The sequence below is a fragment of the Mercenaria mercenaria genome, chromosome 12 (assembly GCF_021730395.1).
Source record: "Mercenaria mercenaria strain notata chromosome 12, MADL_Memer_1, whole genome shotgun sequence".
Classification (NCBI taxonomy): domain Eukaryota; kingdom Metazoa; phylum Mollusca; class Bivalvia; order Venerida; family Veneridae; genus Mercenaria; species Mercenaria mercenaria.
Genome location: NC_069372.1, coordinates 51,391,956 through 51,414,437, shown reverse-complemented (window position 1 = coordinate 51,414,437; position 22,482 = coordinate 51,391,956). Strand labels below are relative to the sequence as shown.

Here is a 22,482-nt window from a genome sequence, read left to right as displayed (position 1 = left end):
TGGCATTTAAGGTATATCTACTATGAAATATTTTAACACAATAAATAAACTTATACCATGCAGATTATCAGTTCCATTGACATTTTTAAAAATAAACGAAAAGGAAAAAATAAAAGTGGAACAAAACTTTTGGTCCCATAACTGTACATCAGTTATTTCCACCCGAGTGCCCATGATAACTGATGCATTAATCATAGCCTACTGTTAGTTTTCTATACATCTATTGCTATGCTGTATTTATACACATGTAAAATACCGACCGGGCATTATGTGGAGGCTTATTATTGAATACATGCAGTGGTGTAGCTGGCCATACAATGGCGTAGTTGACCTTTTTCAGTTGAAGCGGAGGGGTGCAGGAGACTGCCTATTCCGCTGTGGGTTCGGGGATGCCTTACTTTTAGCATTTTATATCAGTGGAACAGAACTTCACTAGCTAGTATCAACATTTATGTAGATATTCTTGGGGAGGGGTTAGTTCTTTGAGTTCCTTACTAGTATTTCGGTTGGCTTCAAAATAAGTTTCAGACGTGTGAGCGAATTGATGTTAATTCTGGGGATGTCAGTGTCAGTTCTGGGCGAGTCAGTATTAGTTCTATGGGTGTCAGTGTTAGTTCTGGAAGCAACTGGGTCAGTTAAGGAGATGGTGTCTGGTGTAGTTCTGTTAGGGTATAGGATGCTGTGTCGAATAAAAGCAATTGTTGTTCTTAAAATGCATTCTAGGTTTTCGCTTCAATTGTGTCCTACAAAAGGTAAAAAATTTGCACCAAAGTGGCACTATTCCCTTAGAAGTTCGTCTGTATCTCTTTGTCATGTTTACGTTGAAGACACATGTAAATGTACTATGTCTAAGCCACTTGCTTGGTTCTTGACTTAGGACGGACGCAGTCGTCTCAATCCTGATGACACTCAATCGACGGACTTAGACTGTCAAGAGGTAACAGATCTGACTGAAAAATTCATAAGAAATAAGGATCCGTCTGCGTTCTAGCTTGACTTTCTATGTCCGCTATTTATTTAGATTAGTGTTTTCTGTGCTTGAAATATTTACAAAAATGAATAAAGCTGTAGATATGTAAGGTTTAGGAAACACATGCAATAAAGGTCAAATATTTATGTAAAATTCATTTGCTGACACCCTGTTCGTAGTTTTTTTTTTCAATTCTAAACACTTTCCCCCCTGTGACCAAGTACCATTTTTGCAGCATACGTATAAAACAATTATTTACAAAGGCATGTGAACTGTTTTGTTGCGTCACTGGGGGGGGGGGGGGGATGTTTAAAACGTAAAAATGATTAATGTTCAAGAGAATAAGAAATGTCTATAAAATCTTTTTTGTTCATAAACTTGTAAAATGAAGTCGCATTTATCAAGAAATGGTCTTCAACTATCGTAACTATGCAAATTCAGAAGTCTAGCCCTATGTCATTTTTTCCTTAATCGGATAGGCAATCTGAATAAGATAATGTCCGAGGTCCTTTGCACATTCACGAAGAATTCATATATGCTATTGGTATTGGTATTTCTGACACACGTGATTTAGAAGGTACAGCTTTGGGACCAGGACAGGAGAATTGTATTTTCCATCAGGAATTTTGAGGAACTTTCCGATTTATTTGAAAAATTATATATGCCTGAATCTCAAGGCATGAAATATTGGTCCTCCTTCACGTGTAGTCGATACGTTTATATCAAAACTATATTTTACTTTTGATATTTTCTTATAAATTCAAGTTTTCTTTTAGGTCTTTCAGTAAATAAGTACATCGACTAACTATTACTAAAGGAATATATTTTTCCTTGTGTTTGTATTGGATTGCATGTTTCTGAAAAAAAATGTGCAAAGATTCATTAGGTAAAACTGCGATCGAATAACGCAATCAAATGAAAACTAAATCTAATAGTCGGTTTGATGGACTCTGCTGATAAGAGGTAATGAAATGTGCAACATCTCTTACGCCCCCTAGCACCGGCTACGGCGGAATGCTATTATAGTAAAATTGAATGTTCTCCTAAAGTATAGAAAATTAAACCATCGTTTTCAGAGTAAGAAGTAATGAAGTTAAAAATAAGGCATAATATGAAGTATGCTTATTACCTCAAAACTAATATGTTTTTTCTAAATACATTTTGAAGCAGTGTGTTTGCCACTAGCATAGCTCATTCGTAAACTTGCATTGTTATTATTTTGCTTTCGCTTTATGTGAGGTTGTGCTTGTTGTTTTATGTTATGTTCTTCGGTGTGCGACCCATTGTATCGGTGCACAGGTAGTGAGCATAATAACTTATCTGAAAGAAATGTATGTGAAAAGCATGTCGTCCGAGATTAATACAGTCTAGTAATATGCTGTTTATTCTCCGTAAACAGAATAACAATTGCTTATCTACTTGAAATATTGTTATCCATTTCTATAGCATCTAAATATTTCCATTTGATTGTCCTTTACTTATAGCTGCCTGTAAATGATTTTAATATATTTGTTTAATTTGTTTAAAATTGTAGTTTTTCAATACTTATTTATATAAGCTGTTGACATCAGCATGTGTTAACAACGTAGATAAAAGAACATTCGTTTTCTTTTCTTAAAATTTCAGCCACCGTATCCGCGGAACGATGTGAGTATATCATTTTAGTTTCTATATCCCGCCATAAATGTTATTCCTAATCTAAATGAGACAGCAGAAACTGTTGCAAAAAAAATATATATTAGTTTCCTTGAGTGGACTCTGGTGATTATACTTCAGTTTCATAATCTTGTACAATCGTTGTTTGTTGATTAAAGATAATATTATAGTAATATCCATTGCGTAATTAGTTCGTCTGATTTCTTTTACAACATCCATAAGATATTCTCATTTGAATCTTCCGTTTTGGCGTTGATTTAGAGGTCTGTTTAGGTCCATTTTGTATTGAAAAGTATACGAGCTATAGCTTTGAAGCATTGCACACTTGTTAAACATCTTTAAATGAGTACGTAGATCAAGTACCATAACTCTCACTTGGATTTTGTCAGTATTATGGTTCTGAAAATATTTTTTGTGTAAAACATGTATATGCCCGCTATTGAGAAAAATAATCTCCTACAAGCACGAGCATACTCCTTTAACGATTCTAAAATTGTATAATATTTAGTTTAGTTTAAACATATTTAATCCAAAGAGTACGTAATATAGATGTGTACAAATACAACAACAAGCTAATGTCACAAAAAGTACAAATGCGTACAAAAGTGGAAGAACAGAGAAGAAAAATGAAACAAAATGCAGTTCTGAACATTAATGAATATTATACCTTTTTCCTGGTCAGAAATAGTTAGGTTTCCAAATAACACTATATAAGGTCAAACTCATAATTATGTAGGTTGAATAGATTAGCATAACAATTTACTTTGTATACTCTATATTCGAAAAAGAAATGAAAGTTGAGTCAATTTGCCCATATGGGACAGAGATGGTTTCTATAAAGAAGCGCTGGTTGAGAGAACTACATTTAGTGAGAAGTCGAATTTGAGGAAATTTGACTTTTCTGCTTCCAACGTAAAAATACATTGGTGTTTTTATTTTTCTGTTTAATGTGACTTTTAAACGCTGACAAAGTTGGGCAAATGTGGATATGTACTGGTAGTTGGTTTCAGTCACGTTCGGCAGAAGGAGACCTGGCATAAAGGAGACCTAAACCTGATATTTAGAATTTCTGATAACCACATATATTGAAATATTAGCGTGAAATATATCTGGTATTTTCATAGTGAAAATGTCAAATATGTATTCCACTGGTAAGATACTATAAAACGGGTTCATTTAGTCAAAACAAAAGAAATGTGTTTGATTTACATGTAAGATCAAAATATCTTTCACTGATGAACACCATATCTTACATTTTACTCGTGGAAATAATGCATTTGATGTGAACTCACTCATGAGTTATTTCAATCTTATACTGATACAAACAATATCATATACATATATACATGTATATATATATATATATATATATATACCACAGCGCCAATTAACTTGCAGCTGAATTATATTGGTTTTTTGTCAGAATTAATAAAATGATAAAGTATCTAATGTTGATATACTTGATAAAAGACTGCTATTTCACTACAAGAGCAAGTAAAGTAGTTATGCATGTTTGAATAATATATTGCAAAATGTAGAATTATTAAACCTTGATCTTTCAAAACTTACAGGCATAACAAGAAAATACAGTCTGTATCATTAGCTTAATCAGTGGAAATATATTTTCCTACGGTCTCTATTTCGTTATTAACTGTCTTCCCGAACCATTTTTCAATTACTTTGTAGGTAAATCTATTAGAAGTGCAACAATTTGAATAATATATCTTAGCATTATGTTTTAGATGTCAAAATTTCCCCAGCTCTACTTGCCGAGGCTAAACTAACTGGTTCATCAACGTTCGAAGACCGAGGTCAAGATTACAGAAAAAGCAACGTTTTCGTTCCGAGTGACACATATGACGATCCAGATCAATGTAACTGTTGTTATGTTTCCGATATGGAACTATTGCCATGGCTTCAGATTGAGCTTCCATACCGGACACATGTTGAGTATATTGAAATCATTGGGCGAACGGATTATTTTAAAAGATGGGCTCATGGTGAGTAATATTTTCCTTTAAGGATAACATGGTGTAATAACCATATTTCGTATCTTGTAACTGGATGGTAATATTTGAATGAAATTTGGTCACTTTAAAGACATTCAAAATCAAAAACGTTTCACCGAGAGATTTTTCAAATTTTATCATTTTATGGGGAGATAATCGGTATTGAAGTTAACATTGATGCCTATGGGAAATATATAATTTCTTTGATTATGAGAATCTGAGCTTGAGTTTCGAGAAAATTTTGCGGTAGGAAGCTGCATTATATGATTCTGATACAAATATCAAAAAGAAATCTAAAATTCCCCATAGTGAAAAGGAGAAAATTATTTTTTTCTAGTTTTCAGGGGAGATAACTCATGAAAAACCAAAATTATCAGGGAAGGTAATCTAGAGGATTTTTTTGAGAACTTCTGTCACTATATAACTTGTCAATATGCATCTTATTTCTATCGTTTGGCATTTTCAAAGCTTACATTATCAAGTTGTATGTACGCTTTTGGTGAAATTGAGGCCTATTACGGGTAGTCATCCTTAAGTTAATACTTAGTTTCTTGCATTTAAGGGAGATAACAAAATCTGAAATATCTCGGAATCATTTGATATATCAAAGCGGAGGGAAAATCTTGCTTAAACTTGCTGTCATTACTTTGTAAAATGGTCTTTACTTCTATGCCAACTGATGATTCATCGATAATATAAGTAACATTACTACCTTTCTAAAGATTATTCATGGACAGATATCCTAGTTAAAAATGATATGCATACGGACCAACATATTTTATTGGACATATGGCAAAATAAAAAATTATGGAACAACTTTTAACATAATTATGTATGAATAGCATAATCATTCAAAAACATGTATTTTTTTATGCACAAATATAGGAAATTTATTTTTAGCGAAACGGTACTAACTCTACCTTTATGAATTTTAACAGCTGTAAAATACTTTTTATGTAAGAACACTAGTTTTGATAATATCAAATCCACATTTGCAGGTTTAACATAACATTGATTCTGCATACGTACATATCACTACACATTTGTAAATGAAATCATGTAACGTTTCGAAACATGCGAATCAAATGTGTCACAATCTGCTACAGTTGATAAAATGTTAAAGTTGTAGAAAGCGGGGCAGTACTTTTAGAATTGAAAGAATGGATGCAAAACGTTTAAAGATGAATAGTATTTCAATTAAAAATTAATGGAGAATTACTACAAAAAGGCAAAAGAATGAGCTAATGAACAAAGAAGAATATGGCATACATTTATACTTTTACAGAACATAAATTGCAAACAAATCAAGAGTAGCAATGTAGAAACTATGCATCAGATCTTAATTATAAAAACAATCACTTTTGAAATTAACATTTATTATATTCATGTTCAGATATGTAAATACTGATTCACTTTGATTATGTAATCTTTTTCCCTGTAATTCCAATATTTTAGAGAATTTTGAGTCACTTTGAATTATGCCAAATGTTCCCGTCAAAATGCATCAAAGATGACTGATCATTTTCAAGTTCAAGTTCTTCTTTTTCAAAGAAACAATTACAGCTGTAATTTTCAGACATATACAGTTTTACACCTTTAACTTTCGAAAGTAATTTTTAAGTTGTATTTTGTGACCTGTTTTATACCTGTAAATTTGAACTGTCCGGATCAATTGTACATACAGGTTTTTACACAGGTTCCTTAAATAGGGTCCTATTTCCTACAGGTCATTATGGGTTGGCGCTTGTCATATTACAGTATTTGAATGTAATAACTGATGATGAAGACTCTCTACAGCAATACAATGTTTCTACAAACACTGTGACGGTTTACCCTCTCACACCGACAATCAAGAAAGTTAACATTACAAGACCATATAATCAAGAAGTAGAAAAATTAAAACGATATAACTTCCAAAACACAGAAGAAAAGTGGCAACTTTATATATGCGAAGTAAACTTCTATGTGCAAGGTAGGTCCATATTTTACAGTCAAAATCGAGAAATAACACGACTACATAATGTAATATCAAGAAATAACACGACTACATAATGTATAAACTTAATAAAAATGGTCTTCTTATGAATGAAATGTGTAAGTGTAGTGAAAACAAATGTCTTTTAAAACGTCTAAAGCAAGGTCAAGCAGTTCAGTTCTTCGACAGCATCGAACATTTACATAATTTTAAATGTCATTGAATCGTTAGTAGCCCTGATATACTTGTATTTCGAAGATCGAAATCGGAGATATTGTTGTTTTCGGAGAAAAAAGGTTGTTTTTTTCATAAATAGTTCACGCTTTTTGGTTCTTACGTAGTGGGCACAAATTAATGAAACGTAATACAAGTGATCAGTAGTAACTCTAGTTGTCCATGGTGCATGTTAGGTTCTTTCAGAAAAAAGTTCTGCACAGTTATGAGAATATCTTTTTTGTTAACACAATATATACATACAGTCTGGATTTGCAATTTTGTGCGCGCCTTATTTTCCGAACCCTAGCATATAATTTAATAAGAATTAACACAAGTGATCAGTACCAACCCTAGTGGTGCATAGTGCTGTGCGTTCTTTTAGATAAAATACTGCAGAGGTACGGGACTTCGTTTTTTGTTACGATACTATATACATAGTCTATGTACATACAGTTCACATAATTATTCAATCTTTTGTGCGCCAAATTGCAGTGTACTGTGTCAGTGCGTGTGGGGGTACATTCATCACGTTTAGTAATAGCTCTAGTTTGGTGTTGTTTGATTTTTTCTCAAAACATGGGGCTAATCGCTAAGTTATACGGTTTTAATTCATCAACTGTCAAAGGAAACAGTTCGAGTAGATGACCTGGAAGAGTTTTATGTATCCCTTTTTTATACAAAAATAAACGTTTGGATTTTGTTACGGTCAAATAAAACAAATTCAATCAATTTTACTTAAAAACGTACTTTGGAGACTTAGATCGGTTCAATAGTTTGCAGAATATAAAGCCATATTCTAAGACTGGTCTCAAATAGGCAATGTATTTTCTGTTAGGTGTGTGCACGTTTAATTCGAATTTAAGCATTCTCATTGCCCCTAGTATTTTCGAGAAAGAAGTGTTAATAATCGAAATAAGTTCATGGAGTCGAGGTGTTTATGATGCGCAACAAAGTCTATTTAGTATTTAGGGTTATTAGATTTGTATCGAGAAATATGCACGAGTTCTGTAGCGTAAATATTGCGCGACTTTATGAGCACAATATTATTCCGCGAAAGAACGAGTGCATATTTCTTGATGCAAATCTAATAATCTTTTAATAACATACGCGTCTACACTTAAAATTATTACATAAATGTTCAAATTTGTTATTTATCTCGAATATAACTGTGTGATATGGTCTGTGAATCAAAGCAAAGAACATAGAATTTGTTTTCGATGGATTTAATGTCAAAGATAATAGGTAAGGGTAGATTTCTCGGAAGCACAGCCTCAGATCCATGCGCTTGCAAAGTAGGTCCACAACAAAAAGCAGCTGTAACGAAAAAAAAATTACAGACGGGTTGCTTCAAAAATCAAACAAGTACATTTAAATTCATGCCAAATATAGATAGAGGGAGAGGAAGTGGTAAAGGGTAGAAAGGGTTGTGGGAGGAGGTTGAAGGGGAAAGAAGAACAAGGATGAAAATACAAAAGGAATGCCACGTTCCTTAATCACAGTTATACTACAACGTAAATCACAATAACGCTGACATTCATGTACCAAAGAGAAACACACAACCACACCCAGCTAACTCATATATGTACACTTTCGGGAGAGGAATTTTTTTTTTCTATGGAAGAAGAATTTCGGAATTTTGTCGCAGAAGTGCGAGAAAAACGTAACACGTTCGATCGCAAATTGGACTTAGTCAAGTGCAGAGTGTTACTGCAGGGTGCAATAATTCAACTCCGTCGGAGGAATTTGCAGGTTTTGCTCACCCACAAGTCTGTCACATGGCACCCAGTTCCGTTCCTCAAGCCGCCGCTGGAAATTTGACGGAAACCCAAGAAGAATTTAACCCGTTAAAGGACTCTTTAGCTAGAATCGAAAACCTACGGAGCTCAAACTTAACGAATCCCGTCAGGGGATCAAACGATCTGACCAGCCAATTCTGAAGATTTTGACAAAGTGCAGTCGGTACAGTGAGACGCCTTCGAAATTATTGACTACTATTGAGCCTGGTCATCAGATCACGCAAGAGACTTTGGAAGAGTTGTTTCTGATCTGTCATGCCCAGACCAAGTACTTACAGGACGAGTATGCTGCTATATTAGTGAATAGTCATTTTCACACTTCAAAACCACGCCTATTTCGGACGTTACAGAAAAACACATCTGGACTTAACCCTGAGTCGCTTGAAACGCTTCGATCAGCGGCTACTCTTGCAGCTTCAAGCCGTCCAACACAACGTGGAGGTCAACAGCCCTTCAGTGGTCGAGAACGTAGTGGTTAGACTGATTTAAAAAATGTAGATCTCACGCAATATTTCATAATGGAAGCCAATGGGAAAATCATAACTTCATAACATTTTCGCGAATATTTTTTTTCTACAATGTAGATTTTGATGAAACTTCTCACAGTTGTAAATAAACATATGAACTATAATTTGGTGGAATAAAATATATAGGTCCATGTGCTTATGTTTAGGATATTTGATTAAAGTGAAGTGGACATTTCACGCTAATTTTAAGACATTTTTTTGAATATCTTAATTTGTCATATGTTTTAATATCATATTTTGACTTGAGAAATATAGCAACAGTGCCATTACAATAAATTAACTCACAGGTTTCGACTAATTCATAAAATGATTTTCATTTCCGTACGCCGAATCCAGGCTTTATTTTACGTTTTCCGGATAAATGACTTACGCCATCACTTCCGGTTTATCAAACGTGCAAAACTACCTTAAGCGATAATGTTGATTCATGGAAAACGGTAGGCGCACCGGATTATGTCATTGACTGGATTAGTAACGGAGCCTTTCAGAAAAGCAAGTTGCATTTTAGATGCTTAAATAGAGTGGTTACTAACAAACGGATTGCTTAAGTAGGATCAGTGAAAAGAATGTTCAAAACTAAGTACTAAGCGCATAGTGATAAATTACGTAGACAAATGATTGTAGTGATATTATTTCGTCGATACATTAAATTATATATAACCCTGATGGTAAAAACAATATTCAGGAGAATACAGATGAAAAGGAAATGACTGCTGTTTACTCAAGTGTTACCGGCAAAGTGCGATATTTCATAATATGATATAGTGATAAAAAGTAGGAAAATATCACTATGTAGGTCACTCTTTATAACCACATCAAATATTCCGTACTTTCGTGTATCCAAATGCTACAAAAATACAAAGAAAACAATGCTTATTTTGTTGCTCGCAGTATGACCACTGGGAAGGGCCAACCATTTAATGTTGTTAAAACTTGTGGCCCAATCCTTTTGGCTGCATATTGTTTCGCCGGCACACCTGCTAAGGTCCGGGAACAGTTGTTGAAGGTTTAGGGTTCGAATGCAGAATGATCACAACCCAGGCTTAACATCTAGCAAAGAGACAAGGTTGTAATCCAGTCTACATATTTATTTTCATGTCAGGATTTGATTTTTAATATAAATAAATACAGCAAGAAGATTCAATGTAGAATAACATCTTCAGTAACTTTAGAAGCCGAGGTAGTCAGGTTACAAAATTATAGGCTGTTTATAGGGAAGCTCTCCAGATGACCATTATAAATAAATAGATAAGGGTACCTCTCCGGTTTTCCTTCTTTTTGACATAAATATTAGTGACTGGAGCTCAGTGGAGCTATCTATTTATCAGTAGAGAGTTGCAGCGTTCTGTACTAGAACTTTGGTGGAGACGATTGATAAAATAAAATGACCAAATTTCGGGGTTTATATAGTCTTGGAATATGTTCCACTGATGTCACCAGTAAATGACATCAGGAGAGCCGCTCCACGTTGTTCGATTAAATTCGGAACAGGGAAGTTATCGAAGTAACCGGAAGTAGAAAACCAATACAGGTGGAGCTGAAATTGAAACATACGATTGACCGAAATATTGAATTATTATGGGCTATTGTGGAAGAATCTGGGTGGAGCATCGGAGGAGTTTGATAAAGTGAAGTTAGATCTTTTGATCGAGACCGGGTTTTATAAATGTCATGGTAAAATAAAGGGTAGTACGATGATAAACATAATCTGGTACCTCGGCGTTCTCAGACAACAACAAATTATACATGTGATTTAGAATTAAATAAGTAGCATTTCAAGGTCTGACGAGACGAGTAGCCTAACAATATATATTCTGTGTACACATGCATTTTTTGAAATTCTTACGTTTAGTTCGCCTTTTGTATGTATGTCTTGTAAATTTGTATTGCCATGAGAAGAAAGCAATATAATATGATAAAACTAACACTGCCGAGATTTGGCAAAAAGTGTTACAGTGCCAGGTGATAGTTTCGCTGTCTTACATTCCCTGAATTACTGACATGCCTGTTATATAAACGGATTACTTTGTCGCGGGCATGGAACCGAACACTTTGTAGCCAATGATCTAGGTTTAGCAAAGTGTTTTGGCCCTTACCAGTTGTCTGCCTTCGAAGCTAAGCATTTCTAGAAACCTAGTTAAATTTTCTAACAGGACAACGCCATTGCTGTTGTGGACTTCGTGTACTCTCTTTCTTACATTCAACCACATAGCCCTTTCGTGAACAGATTTAATCAAACCGAGCCTATTATTATTTTGCTTGGTTGCGCTCTACGATTTCAAAATATTTTGCAACATATTTTACTAAGTTTTATGTAATACTGAATGAATGCTTTGTGAATTTACAGAAGCCTCCGTTTTTCGGCACACTTTGAAGTCGATCGGTTCACGAATGTTGTAGCCATTTTAGGCGTTGGTAGATCGTGCAAGATGTTGAAGATATTTCATTTCCCGAACCATCCTCAACCATGGGTCATAAGTAGTTTTGTGTGAAGAGTCTGGAGGGTTTTGAACCCATGACCTTAGGCTTGTGAAGCTAGTACTCTAACTACTGAACCATGGAGAACTCTCTTTAATTGTCATACATGTACAGACCAGAGAATCAGTATTGTATCCATATTATTGAATTTTCTAAAAACTTCGTACATGAGCAAAAACATGTCAGACCGTCAATTAATGGGCAATAAATCTATACTATTTATTTAAAATTTGTATAAATATATCTATTTTTGACAAACGTACTTGACCCCATGACGTCACATAAGGAGAAATTTGTAAATGAAGTATAGTACCAAAATTTGTTTCAGAGGAAGATGCTTTGGAATGTCCTGCAGGCAAAGATTACATGGATCTTCCGTGGGACCGTGGAGCCAAAGGACTATTTACACGACGATCTTGTCCCGATGGATATACTGGTTATTTGTCTTATCTCGAAAGCTCCTCTAAATTGCGAAATTTAGATAGATTTAGCCAATGCATTCGACAGAATGCAATATTCAAAAGTTATTTTGGTCTTGCTGTTATAAAAACATAACGGTTATTAATTATTTAAATGTGTCTATCCTAGTCGTGTGGTAAGAACTTTATCTTTGCAAGGCTGATAGATGTATGTATTTACTCTGACAATAGTCTCCCCACAGAAGCAATTTGGGGGGAAATACATTTTGGTTTTGTTTATACTTTCCGTGATTCGATTTTCATAAAATGAAAAGCACCCTATACTGAAATACGAGTGTTTTACAATTATTTAACTAATGTGCGCACTGTGATTTTGGCGTAGTGGCTGAAGAAACAACTCAGAGTGTCTGTCGGAACTGTACTGGTTTTTCTGTCTAAGTCTTCATAGAGACCGTGTTTATAATTTCGGTTGTAACCCGCCCGCTTAGCTCAGTAGGTAAGAGCGTTGGTCTACGGATCGCGGGGTCGTGAGTTCTCCGTGACTATTTGATAAACGACATTGTGTCTGAAATCGTTAGTCCTCCACCTCTGATTCATGTGAGGAAGTTGGCAGATACTTGCGGAGAACAGGCTTGTTCTGGTACAGAATCCAGGAACACTGGTTAGGTTAACTACCGTTACATGACTGAGATATTGTTGAAAAACGTCGTTAAACCCAAAACAAACAAAATAATTTCGGATGTTGGATGAAGCCAGGAGCTATTGTAATATGGCCCGTATACAAAAAGCATGGCATGATTACAATGCTGAAGGATACATTTGGGTGACGCTTTGCGATATTGTAACGAAGGCGGTGTTTATAAAGGGCCTGGCTGTGTTACATTAAGGTGAAGCAAAGCGATATTGTAACCGTGACGGCGTTTATAAAATGACTAGCTGTTAACAATGTTGTCAGTTACATTAAGGTGAAGCCAAGAAGTATTGTAATGAAGACTCCAAGAGATATTCTGATGAAGAAAGCATTTATTTACAATTATGTTTGTTGCATAAAGGTGAAGCCTAGCGATATTGTAATGAAGAGGGCATTTATAGAGAGCTTGTTACAATATTGTTTGTTACATAAAGTAAAGCAAAGAGATATAGTGATGATATTATATTAAGGTGAATCTAAGAGATATTGTATGATAAAAGCGTTTATAGAGAGCCTTTTACCATTTTTATTGTTACACTTAGGTGAAGCTAAGAGATACTGTGATGAAGAAGGCACGTATTTGGATCCTGTTTACAACTGTACAAGTTCTATTGTTGCAGATATCTACGAAAAGGTATTTTAAAACTCTAGCTGTGTAAACAAAAGTTGTCTGAAGATAGCATTTTAAGTTTTCTTATGTCAGATCTATTCAAGTTGTCAAAATCGATGTATTACGTCATTAGCATAACACATCACCACTTTTTTGTTGGTCGTAGTTGAATATGAAAACATTTTGATTTTTTAACTCACCGGAGCACAAAGTGCTCGGGGTAAAGTATGTGATCACTAACTCACCGTCCGCTGTCCATCCACAGTTTTCTTCAAACGACATATCCTCTGAAACCGTGTGGTGGAAGTTAATGAAACTGACCAGATGTTCTTTGGGTGGTTTTGTTTCCAAATTGGTCAATCCGTTCCGCTTGGTTGCAAATAGGGGCCGCCAGAGCTAAAAGTAGAAAAATCTTCAGAGGACATCTTCTCCTAAACCGCATGTTCGAGTTTGAAATAATTTCAAACAAAAGGTCAGGTCCATATGTAATCCTCTACCAAGGTTGATAAAATTATGGCAACCAGAGGGTGTGGTCGCTTTTCCCTATTTGTATATAGTAGATGCTTTCAAAATCTCCTTGTATGAAACTGCTGGCCCGATTTTAAAAGAAGTTTTTGTCACACAAATGGTCCTTCTGTAACCCTCTTCCAAGAATGGCAACCTGAGGATGTTGTAACTTTTCGCTTTTATATGTATAGAATGGAAATTAAAAAAAAAATAAATCTTGTATGAAAACTGCTGGTGCATGTTTGGAATAATTCCACACAATTGTTTATTGTGTGACTCTCTACAAATTATTGATATTCTTCAGAAACATGATCGCCAGGGGACGTGTACATTTTTCGCAGTATATTTATTTTTGAAACTTTAAAAATCTTCTTGTCAGAAACAGCAGGCCTAATTTTCGATTTATTTTACGCATATGTTCATTTGGCGATCCTCTACCGAGATTGATGAAATTATTCTGATTCGTCAGAAACTGCTGGCCTGATTTTAAAAAGATTTCCAACAAATGCTCTGTGTGTCCCTTTACGAAGATTTTACATTACTTTCGTCAATTACTATGGACGCCAGAAGGTGTGATCACTTTTCCCTATATATGTGTAATGGAAACTGTTGGATATTGCCCCTTTGTATACTATATCAACATTCCCTCGGAGTCTAACTAACCCCCCCCCCCCCGCCCCTCCCAGTCTTCACACAAACACATATTGCAATATCCGTGTTTATTTAATAGAGGCTTTTGAAATATTTCTGTTGAAAATCACTGACACAATTTCAAAATAATGTCACAGAAATTTTACTTTCCTAATCCTCACCCAATGCTATTCAAGTAAGCAACGTAACTCGGGTGAGCTATCCATGGACATCATGACTGTTTTGTTACATTATCCAGGTACTCGATGACAGTGTAAAAGTCGAGCCGATAACTGTTCTAGAAACTCTAGCGAATGTGACATCTTCCGAAAATGAGAAGAACGGATCGATTTTATTAGGGGATATGAATGCTATCATTAAAATTATGAATGTTATTGCCGATACTAGTGAACAGAAAAAGTCTGATGCTGAAATAAGAGCTGTAACAGATGTAAGTTATCCTGGATGATTCATTAAATTTGTGCTTTTGGTTGACAGAAGTGTATTTAAAGTGAATACATAAGAATCGGGGACAAAAACGCAACTCAATCTGGACCATGGGACAACCCGAACCAGACAACCCGGACTATATCAGGGACAACTCGCGCCACATTTTGGACAACCCGGACCGCGTTTTTGAAAAAGCTAGACACCTATCTATTTCGAAAATATATGCTATTTTGATGTTTTAGAATTACTAGTAGAGTCATAAATGAACATTATTTCATTGTTGTTACCGACAAACGTTTTAAACGACCCGGACCATATCGCGGAATACCTACACAATCGTTCAATAAAAATGTTCATTGAAATTTTAGAACCTCTAATTGTAATTAAATTCCTAAAACGCAATTATGTGCGACAAACGTGTCTTTAAGCATAATTTAATTCAATAATTGATGTTGTGCATTTGCGATATTAAGGAGGTGATAATTCATTTAGAGATCTTTTTTTTTGTGATTTTTGAAAGATATATAGTTAATCAGACGTTGGTCAAGTTATGGAATTCTTTGAAACTGAAAAAAAAAAAAAAAAAAAAAAAAAAAAAAAACAACAACATTTACACTTATTGTGCTTATTGTGTTCAGTGAATGTTTAATGTCAGTTTTACACTCGAGGTGATTTCTACTATTTTCATATCCTCCCAAGATACAGATATTTTAGCATAAACATTCATTTGACGAATACACTTTGACTTTTGAGTTTTATCATTCTCATCAATCAGAGGTTCGTCGAAATCCAGATCCAGAGAAGTAGGGAACGTTTGCAAACCTCTGGTATATTTAGTAAAATAACCAGTAGTATAGCACTTTAAGAAACATGGCCCAGGTCTCCGGGTTGTCCCTAATATGGTCCGGATTGTCTGGTACGGGTCATCGCATGGTCCTGGTTGTCCCAGCAACAATAGATAAAGGTATGCTAAATATTTCAAGTACGCGTACGTCGTCCTACCAGGAGGTCGTAATGCTTCGAAATAATGCCGGTCCTTCAACCAGGAGATGGTAATTGTTTTAACCCTACTTTGGGCGTGACCTTGCTGTCCGTGACATAAGAACTGCTTTCATATCAAATAACTGTCTAGAATTGTTTCAAATCGATCATGAATATTTTTGTATGAACTTTGACACGTATGTGTGCATGTTGCCTCAGCATTTATCTTCGCATCAATGACCATATAAAGTGGGGCTGTAATGGTATTGGACAAAATGCATTATTGTTTTATTTTTTAGTTCTTCATGGAAACGACGAGCAATATAATTGGGGAAAGCACAACAACTACATGGAGAACAATGATTTATGAGGTAAGGTATTTTATATTTTTATGATAATGATAAATTCATAATTGTTTTCCTAGTTACTTTAAGGAGGAGATCGTTCTACATTTGTAGCGTTTGACGATGAAGTTCTTAAATGATAAAATAGATTTAAACAGACAATTGTTTAATTAATTAGTTTATGCAAGTTTTTCTATAACGTTGACGGAAACATTAAATACGTAGCGTGTCTCTGCGATAAGAAACATTGAGAAAATATTACTTTTGCATGATGGAAGATATTTGATTTATTTTTCGATATGCATAGCAGCTATTTGCCGATTTAAATGAGCTAGTAAACTTTCATGTTAATGAGCATGGTTCTTATAGCATACATAAGGTAGGGTATAACTTGTACAATGGCATTTACTATCTAGTTTAGGGTCAGGGCTTCACGTTATTACACTGAGCATTGGTCCAAACACTCTGAATATGATGGCATTCATATTTTTCAGACCGGAATTGGCGCCGATGCAATGCTTAACAATGTTGATCGGTTTTTGGAGAACGCATTAACTGAAAGAGACACTGTTGAAGTTGTGAAACCTAATTTGTGTATGTGCAGATTATCTGTTTGAAAATATCAGAAAGATAGTGTTTTCAGTATAGATATGGCTTGTCATATAATATATATATAGAGGTCATTTTCTGATATTGTTTTACATTTTATAATTTTATTTACGTAGTATTACTGAAACGAATTCCGCTTAACTGAACAGAAAGAATCTAGGAAACAAACTGATAAAAAGTACCGCTTACCTTTTAAATATGGCAGATATCAAGAGAGAACCGATTACTGTATGTGAGAATGGGACTAATTTTCCGAGCCGACGCAATGAAAAATCGCCTGACTGGATAGAACAGACGCGTAGTAACATTTTCCTCGGCTGCGACAATGGTAGGTTATAGTATTACTATATGCTACTTTCCATACGTGTTGTTATCATATAATCTTTTCATTATTCTTGATAGTCAAGGATAATTTTGGAACAACCCTCAATAAAGCAAAAAATGAGACAAATTTTTGGATACTTTCTTGCTCCAAGGGGACGCAGAGGTCTTTGTGAATATACATTCAACACAAAATATTAAGCTTTTGTATAATGAAAAAAAAAAACAGGTTTTTCACAATACCAGTGTTACAAATAATGTTGAAAGGATGATATTTTCTTTCTAACGCACCAGGTTTGCTTAAACATGTAAAAATTTAAAGCCACGTCATTTCAACTCGGGATGGACGCCATCTTTCTCATTGATAAAAAATGTAAACAAAATAATCAGAGTGGGATTAGCATTGCAAGGGCATAACATGACATTCTACACAATGAATACCTTAGAACAGATATCTAAGATGCTACACAGGTCTGGTGCGTTAAATGCATAACGTCGATCACTTGAAATTGATCTTGAAAAGGTGGTAAATTTTAGTTTATTTACATGGTTTTTAATTTTCCCACGACTTCTCGGCGATTCACTGCAAAAAGTATTTCTGCGCCGGACGAACGGTAACTCTAATAAACAACGGGAGACAACTTAGGTGTCAGCACGTGTATGATTTAAAAAAACAAAACATGTCGATGATTATAATTTCTTATCAAATAACGAATCCTATTAAGATATTCGTCTTTAATATCGGAAAATTATTAATGGTCATTTATCAAAAATATTACTTACAGTGGACTACTTTGCGCATCAAATTCATTTCCGCTTCAGTTTTGAGGCACTTCCGTTATACTTTTTGACAACAATAACAAAAACACAAAATGAATCAATAAAGTCACTTATAAACCGACTGCTACTTAGACCAGTGTAAGTTACAACATTATACATGATCATTACGTTGAAATAAGTTTTTCTTGAACTGCATAATCAATTAATTACGTTTAGATGATATTGCATTTACAACTTGTCTGACCCCGTTTTTACGTGAATGCTGTTGTCTCGTGCAACTTAACAGAGTTATGAAAAGTATGGTGGAGAATTCAAGGATAAATTATAAATGAAATTAAAGTGAGGATAACTGTATATTCGTCCAGTTTTGATCATTGACATTCCTGCTGTGTATTAGTAAGTTTTGTAAATAAGATTAGAATGTTACTTTTGCACATATACACATTGATTGGACCTCTGAACCAAATTTCATACCTTACTTTAGGGATTTTTAAGACAATACATTTTCAAAAGTTTGTTGAATGTGTTTTGATAATCAATTGCATTGTAATTCATGAATGCCAAGTTGAAAATTAATAATGGAACCATTTCTAGGCCCTTATTGTAAGCCACTCGACTTCTGTAACGATAAATGTTTAATGTATTAAGGGGAATATACTCTTTTAGTTTTAGAATGTGGCATTCCTTGACCATCATATCTTTTCATATGCACTACTTTGTAAACAAACTAAATAACGTGTTTTAGCTTACATATGCAAAATGAAAATAAAAACAGTGAACTTATTTCACTTTTTTCCCTTTAAATTAGAATCTGTAGGATATTGATATATGTTTGGACAAGATAAAACACTATTATTTTCGCACAAAAAATATTAATTGTTGACTTTGAATGTACACAATAAGTCGTATGTAATTCAACAATAACTTTCTTTCAGTTTTTCTCATTATACGCCCGAAGGAACGTATTATGTTATGACGCCGGTGTCCGTCTGTCCGTCCGTTAGCAATTTCGTGTCCGCTCTGTAACTCTTGAACCCCTTGAAGGATTTCAAAGAAACTTAACACAAATGTTCACCACACGGAGACGACGTGCTTCGGATGACTAGCTTCAAGGTCAATGTCACTCTTAGGGGTCAAAGGTCATATGAGTGTGTTTCGTGTCCGCTCTGTAACTCTTGAACTGCTTGAAGGATTTCAAAGAAACTTGGCACAAATGTTCATCACACTGAGACGACTTGCAGAGCGCTTGTTTCGGATTACTAGCTTAAAGGTCAAAGTCACACTTAGGAGTGAAAGGTCATATATGACTTTGCTGTGTGCGCTCTGTAACTCTTGAACTGCTTGAAGGATTTTAAAGAAACTTGGCACAAATGTTCACCACACTGAGACGACGTGCAGAGCGCTTGTTTCGGATGACTAGCTTCAAGGTCAAGGTCACACTTAGGAGTGAAAGGTCATATATGACTTTGCTGTGTCCGCTCTGTAACTCTTGAACTGCTTGAAGGATTTCAAAGAAACTTGGCACAAATGTTCACCACACTGAGGCGACATGCAGAGCGCATGTTTTGGATGACTCACTTCAAGATCAAGGTCACATTAAGGGGTCAAAGGTCATATATGATTTTGCTTTGTGTATATTGCTCTGCATTGCAGTGCCCTTGTTTTTATTTGACAGATCCCTTTTTTGTTCTCTAACAATAATTCTTTTGTATTACTTGCTTTTTTTTTTGTTACTATAAATAGCTTATTTTGAAACTTTTTTATTATTTGCCGTAGGGAAAAACCGAGACCACTTTTCTGTGGTACAACATGGATGGTACACCCAATTTTTAGATGTATTTTGACATAACTTTACCTGGTAAGAATTTTCCTTTGGATTTTTTTTCTTTTTGTTGTTCCTGTCCTTTGGACTTCAACAGTCAAGTTCTTTAAATTTTGCTCCCATCCTCTGGTGTAACCCTTCGGGCGTATATTGCCCCGCTTGGCGGTGCTCTTGTTTTTATTTTAGTGAGCAATCCTTTGTGTACTTGTAACAGTTGAAACAGTATCCATTTCATGTACACACAACTTTGTACTTTTTTGCTGGTAAATTTCATCATACCCCACCCACTTCCTTCTAATTTCAAAGTCTGCGTCCCCTTAAATTGTAATCAAGTTAACAGTATGAAAAACTAGGTACTTACAAGTTAGCTAATTATCAGAACAATAGAATATGTATCAAATGATTTGTACATGTAAAAGCACACAGTAAACAACAACAACAACAACATTACCTTTATTAACTCAAATCACAAAGTGACACAAGAGTATACAGTTACATATATCTGAAATATATGCCATGGTGTATAAAAAGAGAAAATTTACGTTGACTTGAAATATGATATACAGTATAGAAAAGAAGAAGAAGAAAAAAGAACTAAGAAGCGGATTTCATTCAAGGAAAGGAAAGGAGGGGAAATGTATACTTTGACCTATTTTTCAAACATATTTGATGCACACGCGATCTAGAGAAACAGACTATAGTTTTGGATTTTCCAAACAGAATCTGTTGTAGGGTTACTATATGCTTATTGTGAAAACCTACACTTATTACAAGACTTTTCATATCTTATAAATACATACAGAAGACTTTTTAATGGGGAGTCTGAACAGAATTTCTAGAATAATGTACATTTGTATTCAAAGCTCATATATAGATTTCATGCTTCTATAAAATAGGAACACAATGTAAAACAAAGACAAAAAAAATTGTGCAGGTAAATACAATGCAGTAGCGAATGTTTTGTAATATATCTTATAAATTATCATTATTATTATTTTAAAGATTTTCACTATTCATTCAGTTGCGGCAGATTGTTTTTACAAATTTTATCTTTTAAGTGTCTGAAATAGTATCTTTGTGAACTTGCAGAGGTTTTTATAATTCTTTGATTGATCTGGACGTAAACAATTCCTTATATTTCAGTGTATTTGTTCTAATATAATTATATATTTTAATAAACTGTTTTCTTTGTTCATGGAAATACTGGCACTTCAGTAAATAATGAAACTCATCCGCCACATCTCTACAGTGGACATGTTCTTTGATTAATATCTTGACCTGTCCACCTTCCGGTTTCGTTTGGAAAGAAGTGGTTACCTGTTCTAAACTAAATAAGCAGGGATGACTCCTATTATGTCAATGTACTTCTCCATTTCAATTGTTTCTTTATAAATTGAAAAATTTAGTCCCATTTTTGAATTCTGTAAAGATGCTTGCCAATTTTGTAGATTTTGATCAAGTAAGGTATGTTTTATAATGTACTTTATATTTTTATTTTGGAGTTCATGCTGATTTAACCAGATATCCATTCTGCCAGTTTGTCTAAAAAAGTTTTTTTTTCATATAGTTTATCCATTTTGATTCAAAATTTGGACGATTTAACATGTAATTATATATACGGTAAGATAGTTTATCTTGTTTGCCTGTATTTGACCTATTCCATAATGCAATCATTCTGCACTTTATAGTTATTTCTAATGGATATCTTCCTAGTTCAGCATAAAGCATATACAATGGTGTGCTTTTTCTTAGATTATTTTTTTTCTTAAGTATCCGGTATGTATTCTTTCTAATATAATAGTACTTTCATAACCCCATATTTCAGATGAGTATGTAAGTATTGGCAAAATTGTGTTATCAAAGACTTTTAAGATTAAATCTAGTGGTAAATTCAGGTTATTGATTCTTGCATAAAGAAGATGCATTGCTTTCCTCGCTTGATGTGCAAGATGTTTTCTTGCAGTTAGGAAACTTCCAGATTTTGCATAGTATACTCCTAGATATTTGTATGTATTGACAATATCCAGTGTTGTATCTTCAATTTAAAAAGAAAAATTTCTATCTACTCTTGATCCAAAAATCATGACTTTAGTTTTTTCCTTATTTATTATTAAATTCCAAGTTTAACAGTACTCGACAAAGTCGTTAAGAGAGCTTTGAAGAGTATTAGCATTTTCAGTTATTATAACAGTGCCATCAGCATAAAATAACACAATTAAACAGGAAAGTAGTGTCCTTATTACTCAATGATATCTGGGTATTGCTATATTTATTGAAGGCATTTACGCATTAAACACTGACATGTTATTTCGACTTTACTCCGGTTGATACAGGATGCTAGCCATTTTAACAAACTGCAAAGATGTACAGGTGTAGATACACCAACAAGGGAGATAAGCCCTTTACTTGCACATGTTAAGGGGACGCATATTGCTACATTCACAGTTCATACAGAAATGCGGAAGGGGTGCATATTCAAGAAATCGATGGTGGGAAAATAAAAAACGTATTCCTAAACTGATATAATACTGATGGACACCTGTAATATTCAGTATTTTGTGGATAAGGATGTGGTACTATGAATGTAATAGGAAAACAGAGGTCTTTGTGAAAGTACATTCAACACAAAATATTAAGCTTTTGTATAAGGAAAAAACAGGTTTTTTACAATAACAGTGTTCCAAATAATGT

At 34.4% G+C, this 22,482-nt stretch overlaps 1 protein-coding gene across 1 annotated transcript in view; it reads left to right on the top strand.

Annotated features, from left to right (window-relative positions):
* Window positions 1-2,505: 2,505 nt before the first annotated feature.
* Window positions 2,506-22,482, top strand: part of LOC123534457 (adhesion G protein-coupled receptor L3-like) — a 50,693-nt gene continuing 30,716 nt past the window's right edge. The window contains exons 1-9 of the mRNA XM_045316722.2: window positions 2,506-2,617; window positions 4,369-4,626; window positions 6,362-6,607; window positions 11,956-12,063; window positions 13,280-13,371; window positions 14,744-14,935; window positions 16,215-16,286; window positions 16,754-16,853; window positions 17,074-17,196. Of these exons, the coding sequence (XP_045172657.2) occupies window positions 4,524-4,626; window positions 6,362-6,607; window positions 11,956-12,063; window positions 13,280-13,371; window positions 14,744-14,935; window positions 16,215-16,286; window positions 16,754-16,853; window positions 17,074-17,196 (1,036 nt within the window). The 5' untranslated portion in view covers window positions 2,506-2,617; window positions 4,369-4,523. The remainder of the gene's footprint in view (window positions 2,618-4,368; window positions 4,627-6,361; window positions 6,608-11,955; window positions 12,064-13,279; window positions 13,372-14,743; window positions 14,936-16,214; window positions 16,287-16,753; window positions 16,854-17,073; window positions 17,197-22,482) is intronic.